General features: G+C 41.1%; 1 protein-coding gene across 2 annotated transcripts; it reads right to left on the bottom strand.

The window, feature by feature from the left end:
• Window positions 1–284: 284 nt before the first annotated feature.
• LOC109889774 (PDZ and LIM domain protein 1-like) lies at window positions 285–12,419 on the bottom strand. Of its 2 annotated transcripts, none has more exons than XM_031823342.1 (7): window positions 12,309–12,419; window positions 10,760–10,911; window positions 6,285–6,369; window positions 5,385–5,572; window positions 4,973–5,085; window positions 3,971–4,085; window positions 285–1,086 (listed from the first exon to the last, which is right to left on the bottom strand). In XM_031823342.1, exons 1-7 carry the CDS (start codon window positions 12,309–12,311, stop codon window positions 900–902), a joined length of 843 nt encoding a protein of 280 aa, XP_031679202.1. In that variant the 5' UTR covers window positions 12,312–12,419; the 3' UTR covers window positions 285–899. The 2 variants fall into 2 exon arrangements, with proteins under 2 accessions (XP_031679202.1, XP_020337067.1); XM_020481478.2 differs by lacking the exon at window positions 12,309–12,419 and adding an exon at window positions 11,963–12,291.
• Between the last annotated feature and the right edge of the window lie 667 nt (window positions 12,420–13,086).

A 13,086-nucleotide genomic window follows, 5' to 3' on the forward strand; every position in this document is an offset into this window, starting at 1 on the left:
AGAAGACTCTCTTGGTCTCCACAGGCCCTCAACTTCTCCTCGATCAGACTCTTACGCCACCCCTTTTTGGCCATCCAATTCATCGTCTTGTCTCCGTCCTCAATGGTCTTTTTGCTCTTTGGGTGCCTGAAGAGGCTACAGCAAGACATGTTGCTCCGTTGCTTGTTGAAACAACGCGGAGCGCACTTTTACCAATACTGAAAAAGACAGCCGAGAAGAACGTTAATCGTCCTTAAAACCCCACCTCTATGCACCCAGTTTATCAAGTTAACTAAACAAAGAAACACGGTTTGAGAAAACATTTATTAAGTCATAATAATTATATTGACAAGAGTAATTTGGAACACCAATACAGCATTTTCACGACGAAAAGATGGAGCTCAGCAATCATTTTGGAGGATAGTTTTTGTTTATGAACATCCACCCAGAAGCAGGGCCACCAGAAGCCTGGATCTAACCACTGTGATAAAGTCATACCCAAGTAAAGTAGCTACTGCCTGTCCCTTGACTGTCCGTGGTCACAGCATGTTTGTCAAAGATTTATGGTAAAAACAGAAACCCAAAATATTAGTCTACTGATTAAAAATACAAATGTTTTGGATTCCTCTTAGAGATTGGGTTCAACCAGACTACACCATGTAAGCAAACAATTCATAGCCTTCTTCGGTTCCTAAACGTATACGCATAATGTGCAAATTATTATCATCTGACGAATAGCAAACCTTGACTGAAGCGTAACATGCCGTGCCTGGTAGTAACATTATTCAGGCATAAAACAATATACCATTTTACAGTCTAGAATGTGACATCTTTAAAAACGCTGGAACGTCTTGGGGATGGTTCTCACGGAGTCTTGGAGACACTAATGTGGTCATGTGCAGTGTTCCAACGAGACAGCTCTACTTGGGGAAGACCGTGACCACGTCATAGCCTTCGGGTGGAGTCACTCGCTCGCGTGCGTGTTTCTCGCAGTAGATCTGGTCCTCCACGAAGAAATGTCCCTTCTGTTTCAGGTTGACGTCACAATTGGAGCAGGTGTAGCACTCGGGGTGACGAAACTTGTCCCGCAACTTGACAACCATCCCTCTGTGTTTGGGAAAGAAGAAATCAACAAACTAAAATGGTTAGGTCAAATAAAACAAAAATCTGTAAAAACTTCCTATGAAAACCCTCTTCAGAATGCATTATTTGCCCATTTATAATGCATTATGTAGATATTTATGAGCACCTCTTAGCACCTAACATTAATAAAGCATTATGAGCAGGCAGCATAATACCCCCATGTAGCAAAGTCTTAGAATGCCCAATATAAAAAGCTATTTAAAAAAAAAAGGGATTTTCTGACAGATTTGCGCTGACAGAAAACACCCTCTCTCTTGCTAGAAACTCGTTGCAGATGTTCTTACTTTTCATCCTACCCTGTGATGTCACATAGAATATGCTGTTTTCACATATACAGACACTGGTTTGGTGCTGTAGATAATGAATAGGAGGTTGAAACGTGGCGGAATTGCCCTTTAAGTCTTAACACTTTATTACCACGTGCTAAGGACCCCTGAAGCACACAGCTGTCGGCAGCATGCTCACATCATGGCTGTAGATCAGCCAATTTAATTGACATGTGACACAAAACACTTCTCCTGTGACATTCCATAAAATAAAATAAAACTTACGACAAATAAGGAAATTAGTCAAATACAGTATTTGATTTTAGTGTAGCAACTGAGGCTGCATTTACACAGCCATCCTAGGAACCCAATGCAGAATGTTTATGTACAATCTTCTTTCCTGACTGTCCACAATGTTGCTCATGCGACTAGGGTTGCAAAGGTACCGCTAATTAACTAACGTTAAATTGATTAACAGGTAAAACATGAATCTATAGTAACATTGGTAATTTACACTTGAATAACTTTTAAAAAATGTATTCATATATAGTATTACTTGTTTATATCCATGTCAATATAGCCAATTAGTTCCTAGTGCATAGAGCATTTGGTTCAAGAGAAAATAGCCTAAGTAATGAAAAAAGCTCATTCAAGACATAGTCAAATAAATTAAGTGTAAAAAAAAAATATATATTTCATGCTGAAACCCTCATATTAAACAAATGGTATTCACTAAGTTTGTTTATATTTAGGCTAATGTTTTACAGATTTGTCATTCAATTTTACATGTGATAAGGCCACACGGAGGGCCAGAGATCATTACTATGGAACGCCGTTTGGGACTTTGCGTGTCAAAAAAGATACGTCAGATATCTGACGTGTCAAATAAGCTTGTTGACCAATCAGAACGCGAATATGACTGCACGCCACAATAAATTTAACAGTTCATTAATTTGACAGTTACACATTGATTACACTATCACCCGTCGGTCATATGTCACAACGATACGCATGCTATGATGCTGGTAAAGGTGCCTGTACCGCACGAACGCAGATAAACTTCCAAGCTTTAGAGACAGTGCTGGTCGTAAAAAAGCTAGCCAGCTGATGGATGCAAACAATGTGATTTTGCTATGTTTTTGGGGAAGAACAATCTGTTTCAGTAGCTATAGTTAACTAGCTAAGTGTACCTGAAAGTTACCAAGAATTCGTTTACTGGTAAACTTCAAAAAAGGTTTCCAGTAATATAACCTCCCTTTGCAATCCTACACGTGAACCATATCAGATTGCAGCATTCACACTGATGTAGCCTCTGAAATAGCACACAGATGCAATGCTAATTTCCAGTCACTGATCCTTTAAATTTTGTCAGAGGCCGTGTGACTCCTTGCCCCCCAATGGACAAAAAAAGTTTGTCAAACACGTCGATCGCGCAGCTCGCACAACACGTCGATCGCGCAGCTCGCACAACACGTCGATCGCGCAGCTCGCACAACACGTCGATCGCGCAGCTCGCACAACACGTCGATCGCGCAGCTCGCACAACACGTCGATCGCGCAGCTCGCACAACACGTCGATCGCGCAGCTCGCACAACACGTCGAAGTTAGCAGACAAAGACATCTGATCATTGGGGAGGGGGAGGGGGAGGGGGGGGGGGGGGGGCGGCAGTGCAGGGAGCAGCAGCGAGGTAAATAAATGTGTGCGTGAAGTAGAGAATCCCATACATGCACAGAAGGTAAGATTGTTTGGCTATTGAAGAGGCATCCAGATTTCAGCCACCTTTTAATTTTTGGATGCTTGTCATATAATAATAATAATAATAATAATAATAATCTACATTATTCATCTCATATGTATATACTGTACTCTATATCATCTACTGCATCTTTATGTAATACATGTAACACTAGCCACTTTATTTACATACCCTACATTACTCATCTCATATGTATATACTGTACTCGATACCATCTACTGCGTCTTGCCTATGCCATTCTGTACCATCACTCATTCATATATCTTTATGTACATATTCTTTATCCCTTTACACTCGTGTGTATAAGGTAGTAGTTTTGGAATTGTTAGGTTAGATTACTCGTTGGTTATTACTGCATTGTCGGAACTAGAAGCACAAGCATTTCGCTACACTCGCGTCAACATCTGCTAACCGTGTGTATGTGACAAATACATTTTATTTGATGTTAATGGCAGGTCATGTGCAAAACAACACTTCAGAGTAAAAGAAAATCTGATTTGCTCATCCAGATTGAGGTTGCATATCGTAACTGTATCAGGATTGAGAACTACATAAATGTGGAATACATCAGAACTCAAAAGATCAGATTCCATGTGTTTTTGGCTGTTTACACATTCTGGAAACAAAATACTATAGGTATCAAATATGCCATCGGAATTGGTCTGCCTGTGTAAACGTAGCCTATGAGACTGGGCCTGTATTCATAATTCATCTCAGAGTAGGCGTGGATCTCCACGTCAAATCACCGTGAGTAAAAATGCAAAGCTCACAATATTATCATGACATCTCAACTGTTTGAATAATCAATCATACGCTGTACTTACACAATCCCCGATCCACATTTGTCACAGATTGGTAACTTGTTTGCATTTCCCACTGTTGAGACCATTTTTGCGGCGGGGGCCTTCACACTCCTAAACCCAGAGGGCTTATCAGGATCTGCAATCAAGAGGAGACATGCCATCGTGGTTTGTTAAGCCACTTACCAATTGCCATTAAATATTTGGAAAACCTTGTAAAATATAGCAAAGGCTCTTCGTGTCACACAGAGATACAATACATTGTGTTCACCAGTCTGTTACCAACTATAGAATCAAAATGACCGTTTAAAACACTACTTAGCTGAACCAAATCTATTCAAAAACAATTGCCAATTACATCATGTTAAAACTCCAAAACATGACAAAGTTAGAACCCAGTTCGACAATGCGAAACATAAGTGCTAGTGTCGAAACAGGCACTCATTTCTCAGCCTCTAAATTCTGCAACATCATTGCAATGGTGGCAATTTACACAGCGTTATAATCCAACCCAACTGGATACGCAATCCGTGTGATGCAACCCAAAAATGGTTGCATTGCAAACCCATGTTGGAGTAAATGCCACATTTTATTTATCCGTTATTTTACCAGGTAAGTTGACTGAGAACACATTCTCATTTGCAGCAACGACCTGGGGAATAGTTACAGGGGAGAGGAGGGGGATTAATGAGCCAATTGTAAACTGGGGATTATTAGGTGACCCTGATGGTTTGAGGGCCAGATTGGGAATTTAGCCAGGACACCAGGGTTAACATCCCTACTCTTACGATAAGTGCCATGGGATCTTTAATGACCTCAGAAAGTCAGGGCACCCGTTTAACATCCCATCCAATCACTGCCCTGGGGCATTGGGATATTTTCTTTTAGAACAGAGGAAAAAGAGTGCCTCTTACTGGCCCTCCAACACCACTTCCAGCAGCATCTGGTCTCCCATCCAGGAACTGCTTAGCTCCAGGGCTTTAAACACTACATGAATATCAACTGCATACATGTGTGAATAAGTACCTGACTCCAGAATCTCCTGCAGCACCTTGAACGAAGCGGACTGTCGAGGAGGCTCATCAGCCTCTTGGTTTTCCTGCAGCATTTTGTAGACCTCAGAGTCTGCCACTGTTGGGCTGCAAAACAAATGAACACTCTATCAAATCAATACCAGTTGACATACAATGAGTCGTATAGTACAAAGGCGTGGTCAAATCGAGCACAAACAAAAGATAAGGCCTCAAAACATTGCTATGTTTCCTTGGGCCAGAGCTGAGTTTGAGTTTGACTTGTAACAAACACATACTGTAAACATCTAACAAGTGAAAATGCAGTGCATTCTGCTCTAGTAAGACATCGTAAATTGAAGAATGATACCCAGCGAGTAAAACTCGACGCAACGACATTATTGCAACCAGCTGGGATTGATCCTTACATGTTGCTGGGCTCGTTAGCGGCAGCGGCAATTGTTTTCACGTCATCCACGGCCGTGTTAAAGTCCTTGATGTTCTCGGAGGAGTAGAGACCGGCAGGATTGTTGTACTGATTGGTTACCACCTTGGGGCCAAACCCGGCGAATGGCAGGGCGCTCCTGTTGTGGGCGGAACCTATGGGTTTCACCTCCTGCAAGTTGGGTGTAGCCAGGGATAAAGAAAGTAATGAGTACTAGACAAAAATCAGTTGTACTACAAATATAAATACTGGTCAATGCCATCTCACACATGCCTCGATAGAAACAGTATGACAGTTACTTGACTAATATGTGGATATTAGAGGTAAAGAATAGCATAGTCAAAAGGATATTTCGGTACTTCCTTCATGATAACAGGTAAACACAGGGCCGACTAAGACAAACTACAGTGACATGCAAAGCATTAAAAGCTCAAGTGAATTTTAAAAAATGCGCAAAACATATTTTCTATGTATTCTACGACCAAAATGCACTGTGTTTGTGACACATCCCTGAAAGCTGTGGAGGACTGACAAATCACACGCTTCCTACATTAATTCACACTTTGGCCTCAATTTCCCATCCACTAGGCAGGAACTGAGTCTTACGTCAGAGCTTGGCTGATAAAACCATGGTCTCCTAGGAGATCGCCTGTTGGGAAGTAAACAATGACCTCATCGTTTGCAGTATAAAAACCCAAGCCTTTGTTTGTGCAGTGGGGATGTGAAAGATTGCAGATACTGGACCATTTCCTATCTGTGAGTAAGGGATTTTCCACTTAATACGCCATGACAGAGCAGGGACATACCTCTAAGTCACCTTATGAATGCCTAATTTCCTAATATCTTTGGTCTGAGTGAAGTAGGATATAAAAGACAGACACACCTGCGGCTCAGATGCGAGATTCATCTTGTACGGGTTGGTCTTTCCATCCTCAGAAGAGAGCGGTGTCCAGATTTTAGTTTCTGATCTAAAAAAAAAGAAAAAGTCAAAGATCATACACAAACTTGCAATAATTGTTTTTATTCAGACATGCAATAAAACATGAAAGATATCCAAAAGAGAATACAAATGTGTACAGAGCAGGCCTCAAACCTGTTGATGGGACAACAACCATTTCTAAAGAACATATTTTATAGGGGTAATCTGCAGTTCAAAACAAAAGTGACACCCCACCACCATTTTGGTAAAAAGCTAAAAGGGATGGGTTGGAGAAATGTAGCTAGTCTTAAATTAATATACAGAGCTATGAATGCAAGGACTGTCCATCCATGATATCAATGTCCAACATTAAACCATATTATATATATATATATATATATATATATATATATATATATATATATATATATATATATATATATATATATATATATATATATATATATATATATATATATATATATATATATATATATACATACACACACACATATATACACACACATATATACACACACATATACATATACACACACAATTTACAAACACAGTAAAACAAGCTTCTATTGTGTTCTGGGGTGGTTAGACAGTAGATCTATATTCTTCAAGAATCAATAGCTATATATATCATTAACTTAAAAAGTATGTAGAAAACACAGATTTCCCCTTTAAGGAAAGCACCACTCACATCAAGTGTCCTGCCCAAGTTGGTACATCAACATTTAAAAGCCCCACCCATAGGAAGTTGCTAACCCTATATTGATGTAATTTCCTGTCCTAGAGATGCACGTTTAGGTTCCACCTCCAACAAATGTCCTGGCCTATCTTTGACTTTGCAACCATTGGGAAGCAGGCTGCTGGCAGGCTTTGGCCATTGGTAGGAAAGTCAAGTCAGCCCGTGCTCATGGTTCTCACAGGGAAGTAAATTGACAGGCTAGAAATGACTTTGCTCATGATCATGCAAGCTGCAATTGACATGTAACTAACTATACAGCGCATTCGGAAAGTATTCAGACCCCTTGACTTTTCCCACATTATTACAACCTTATTCTAAATTTAATTAATTTATGTTATTCTCAATCTACACGCAATACCCCATAATGACAAAGCAAATACAGGTTTTTAGAAATGTTTGCAACTATTAAAAATAACTGAAAAATCACATTTACATAAATATTCAGACCCTTGACTCAGTACTTTGTTGAAGCACGTTTGGCAGCGATTACAGCCTCATGTCTTCGTGGGTATGACACTACAAGCTTGGCACTCCTGTATTTGGGGAGTTTCTCCCATTCTCCTCTGCAGATCCTCTCATGCTCGGTCAGGTTGGATGGGGTGTGTCGCTGCACAGCTATTTTCAGGTCTCCTCAGAGATGTTTGATCGAGTCCGGGCTCTGGCTGGGCCACTCAAGGACATTCCGAGACTTGTCTTGAAGCTACTCCTGCATTGTCTTGGCGATAGCAAAAGCACTTAGGGTCATAATCCTGTTGGAAAGTGAACCTTCACCCCCAGCCAGAGGTCGAGCACTCTGGAGCAGGTTTTCATCAAGGATCTCGCTGTACTTTGCTCCATTCATCTCACCTTGATCCTGACTAGTCTCCCAGTCCCTGCCGCTGAAAAACATCCCCACAGCATGATGCTTCCACCATCATGCTTCACCGTAGGGATGGTGCCAGGTTTCTTCCAGACGTGATGCTTGGCATTCATTTTTTAATGAACCTTTATTTAACCAAGTAGGCCAGATGAGAACAAGTTCCCATTTACAACTGTGACCTGGCCAAGATAAGGCAAAGCAGTGCAACAAAAACAACAGTTACACATAAACATAGTCAATAACAATAGAAAATTACGATTTTTCCAGTTATGTACAGTGATCTTGGTTTCGTCAGACTCGAGAATCTTGTTTCTCATGGTCAGAGTCCTTCAGGTGCCCTTTGGCAAACCGCAAGCGTGATGTCATGTGCTTTTTTACTGAGGAGCGGCTTCCGTCTGGCCACTCTACCATAAAGTCCTGATTGGTGATTGCTGCAGAGATGGGAGAACCTTCCAGAAAGACAACCATCTCCACAGAGGAACACTGGAGCTCTGTCAGAGTGACTAGCGGGTTCTTGGTTACCTCTCTGACCAGGCCCTTATTGGGTAACGTAACAACATTTTGAAAAAGTCAATGGGTGTGAATACTTTCCAAATGCACTGTACACACACAAAAGTTTGGGGTCACTTGGACATTTCTATGAAAACATACATGAAATGAGTTGCAAAATGAATAGGAAATATAGTCAAGACATTGACAAGGTTATAAATAATGATTTTTAATTGAAATAATAATTGTGTCCTTCAAACTTTGCTTTTGTCAAAGAATCCTCCATTTGCAGCAATTACGGCCTTCCAGACCTTTGGCATTCTAGTTGTCAATTTGTTGAGGTAATCTGAAGAGATTTCACCCCATGCTTCCTGAAACACCTCCCACAAATTGGATTGGCTTGATGGGCACTTCTTACGTACCATACGGTCATGCTGCTCCCACAACAGCCCAATAGGGTTGAGATCCGGTGACTGTGCAGGCTACTCCATTATAGACAGAATACCAGCTGACTGATTCTTTCCTAAATAGTTATTGCATAGTTTTTAGCTGTGCTTTGGGTCATTGTCCTGTTGTAGGAGGAAATTGGCTGCAATTCAGCGCCGTCCACAGGGTATGGCATGGCGTTACAAAAAGGAGTGAGAGCCTTCAATCTTCAAGGTCCCCTTTACCCTGTACAAACCTCCCACTTTACCATTGCCAAAGCACCCCCAGACCATAACATTGCCTCCACAATGCTTGACAGATAGCGTCAAGCACTCCTCCAGCATCTTTTCATTTTTTCTGTGTCTCACGAATGTTCTTTGTGATCCGAACACCTCAAACTTTGTCTGTCCAACACTTTTTCCGATATTCCCTTGGCCAAAGAACAGACACCGGACCATCTTAATATTATATTTTTATTGGCCAGACTGAGATATGGCTTTTTCTTTGCAACTCTGCCTAGAAGGCCAGCATCCTGGAGTCGCCTCTTCACTGTTGACATTGAGACTGGTGTTTTGCGGGTACTATTTAATGAAGCTGCCAGTTGAGGACTTGTGAGGTGTCTGTTTCTCAAACTAAACACTAATGTACTTGTCCTCTTGCTCAGTTGTGCACCGGGTCCTCCCACTCTTTCTATTCTGGTTAGAGTCCGTTTGCACTGTTCTGTGAAGGGAGTAGTACACAGCGTTGTACGAGATCTTCAGTTTCTTGGCAATTTCTCGCATGGAATATCCTTCATTTCTCAGAACAAGAAAAGACTGACGAGCACCAGAAGAAAATGATTTGTTTCTAGCCATTTTGAGCCTGTAAACGAACCCACAAAATGCTGATGCTCCAGTTTTCCGCTGTGCTAACAATTGCAAAAGATTTTCTAAAGATTAATTAGCCTTTTAAGATGATAAACTTGGATTAGCTAACACAACGTGCCATTGGAATACAGGAGTGATGGTTGCTGATAATGGGCCTCTGTACACCTATGTAGATATTCCATTAAAAAATCTGCAGTTCCAGCTACAATAGTCATCAACAACATTAACAATATCTACACTGTTTTTATGATCAATTTGATATTTTTTTAATTAATTTTTTTGTTGCTTTTCTTTCAAAAACAAGGACGTTTCTAAGTGACCCTAAACTTTTGAACGGTAGTGTATATACACACACACAAATTTGTAAAAAATTAAATTAAAAATTAAACACTGACTAGTTATAATAAGTGAATATTGACAAATTATCCCATGGATTATGGTGATTTTCAGGAGGGAAAAAAAAGCTGAGGTGCAAAAATCTAAGTTTGCACCCCCTATTTTCCATGGCTCAGGCGGCCAAGTGGACCCAAGGCAGTTTGGCTCATCTCTGTCACAAAGAGGAATAACTTTTCAGCTGTTTCTGATTAATAAACAATGCCACGCTGTGGTAACATTCAAATAAAACCCAGCCCTGAAACAAAACGTAGGCTGAAAAGAATGTGCATGTCATATCACAGGAAGAGACAACACATCCACATGGATTTACACGAAGTGGGCCGTTCGGGTGTACCACTTCAAGCCCAAATATGTCCTACTTTGACTAAAACAATGACTTAAATTGTTGCGCAACATCATGGGTAAGCTCTGGCCATCGTCTTTCAGCTCGAAAAAGTGCATTTCTACTGGCTAGGGTGTTTAACCTCAGACATAAACAAATCCAAGGTCCCCCCCCTCACCATTTGAACCATACAATTTAGTATCTCTTACATATAACCACATCAGGTGTCAGAGATACTGTACTTCTGTGCACATTTGCTGAATTGTTCCATGATTCCGTGCTTTTTGAACCCATCCGAGTCTATGGAAAACTGCAACTCCCTACCTGTCGACGGAGAGGATCATTTCCTCTAAGCAGCCCTTGATCTTGTTCTGTGCCTGCAGGTGAGTCATGCTCTCAGTGGGCTCTCCATCGATGGCCAGGATCTGATCCCCGACACTCAGACTGGCCTGGGCAGCCTTACTGCCAGGAGTGATCTGAAATATTCAGTACGTCAACATACTCAACTTCCTTATCACATTTGGGACCGAGGAATCTGCAATTCTTCTATGACATTTCAGGAGGACAAGGATCCTTTGGTTAAACTCTTGAGTGTCCCATGGCAGGTTGTTATGTGGTGAATATGGGTGCAGTCTCAGTAACACTAGAAAAGTATGATGGTGACTAAGGATTCAAAGGGAGGTCTTAGAGAAATTTAACAAATAACAAGAATCGGTTTCAAAACACACTCAACAATATAGTTTGTCGTCAGAGTGTGCATAGCAGTCATTCATTCATTCAGTTACATCTACAACACTTCAAAAGGTTCATCATCTGTTGCACTGAAATCCTCAATACACCTGGTCAGTTTTTCTTCAATATGTACTTCTGAGAAAACGTTGGGAGGGCTAAACATTGTGGGCCAGTTGAGGGCAAATGTTAGGTTGGTGAAGACCAGAGTGAAGTTCCGTGCCCCACCTAAGAGGATATAGGTGAAACACTGTCTCACGGGATGTGATCTTGCTTACCCACAAAATGTGCTGTACTGTAGGAAATGTCTGAGAAAACAACACTATATAATTGGTTGCTAATACCCTCTAGATAAACTAAACAACAATGCATAGACCTATACAGACTTGGATGGATGTATTGGCCAAACAATGGAAGATTGTCATCTAGAACTAGACTAGGCCAATTCATGGACGAATTTAACAGTAGCACATGGTAGCACACTTTGCACAGCACAACACGGTGAAGCTGGTTTCCCCGAAAAGGTAGTTTAGAGTCAATTAAGTTTTATTGAATGGCCATCTGGCATAATGACCCGAAAAGTAACTTTCTCCTGACCCTCAAATGGCAATAGATTATTGGTGAGGTAATGAAAATAACCTTTACAGCAGCGAGAAAGAGCGCTTCCCCTCGTGCCTCACGGAAAGGTGTGTTCCGAGTCAGCAAGTGAAAGTTCCTCCACCGGACAGGGCCAGATGCGGTTACATTGTAAAGAAAATAGATTATAAAAAGTGACAGACTCTCTGAAACAACACTTACCCGCGAGATAGTCAAGGGTTGTTCAAAATCCTTCCCACCAACTAGACGGAATCCCCAAGGTCCAGGACCTTGCACGACAACCCGTAGAGGCATAGCCTACTTCCAAATTTGCCGAATCCGAGTTTTAAAAAAGAACGTATAATTCTTAGACAGCCTGTGTTTGCCCTGACAAATATGACATGTGTGAACAAACTTCGATGAGGCTATTGTGTAGCTAAAAGTAAAGGGGGCGGTTCCCGTGGCAAAGCTGAGCGAATAGTTTGAGATGTTTTCACCCTGATAAGATCGATTTCCTATGTTAGTTCAAGGATGTACCGTTACGTCACCATATTATATGCAAGCTTACCATTTATGGAAGACCCATTTCCCAGGATGTGGAATGTGCCGCTCCCTAAACTTGAATTCCTGCCATTTGCTCCACTAAGTAGGCTACAGCCGACAAAAACTGAAACGACCCATTGTGTGTGTAGGCCTACATTCTCTACTTTTTCATATGCATTGCAAAACGAATGGTAAATAATAACAATGTGACAACAATTCTATTGTAGGAGTTAGATAGGAGACAAGCAAATTAATTTAGGGCCTTCACAGCCAACCTGGTGTCAGAGAATTTCGTATTATTCTGTATGAAAATCCGATACACTCCTTATAATATATTACTTTTTGTATGGTATTATTAATTTGTGATTACAATTCGTATGATGTTACATATGTTACAAATTTGAAAAACATACAATATGTTACGAATTTGCTAAATGGATGAAATGTTCCAATTTCCAATTTGTTGTTGCTTACGTTAGCTAGGTGGCTAACGCTAAATTAGCTAGCTGGCTAACATTAGCTAGGCAACAGATTAGGGTTAGGAGTTAGAGCATACTTAAATTCAAACAGGACACCGGGTAAGACAGGAGAAGTACTTCAGATATAACAGACTGACCCCAGCCCGCAACACAAACTATTGCAGCATAAATACTGGAGGTTGAGACAGGAGGGGTCAAGAGACACTGTGGCCCCGTCTGACGATACCCCCGGACAGGGCCAAACAGGCAGGATATAACCCCACCCACTTTGTCAAAGCACAGCCCCCACACCACTAGAGGGATATTTTGGTGCTACCGCTTGCC

The sequence above is a fragment of the Oncorhynchus kisutch genome, linkage group LG4 (assembly GCF_002021735.2).
Source record: "Oncorhynchus kisutch isolate 150728-3 linkage group LG4, Okis_V2, whole genome shotgun sequence".
In the NCBI taxonomy this organism is placed as follows: Eukaryota; Metazoa; Chordata; class Actinopteri; order Salmoniformes; family Salmonidae; genus Oncorhynchus; species Oncorhynchus kisutch.

Bases quoted from the DNA above. Each gene is read 5' to 3' on its own strand.
- LOC109889774 (XM_020481478.2), bottom strand. From the start codon at position 12,055: ATGCCTCTACGGGTTGTCGTGCAAGGTCCTGGACCTTGGGGATTCCGT. The intron at 5,573-6,284 runs GTGTGTCTGTCT...CCCAACTTGCAG, and splicing joins ATCTCGCATCTGAGCCGCAG to GAGGTGAAACCCATAGGTTC. The intron at 4,086-4,972 runs GTACTTATTCAC...TCTTGATTGCAG, and splicing joins GCAGGAGATTCTGGAGTCAG to ATCCTGATAAGCCCTCTGGG.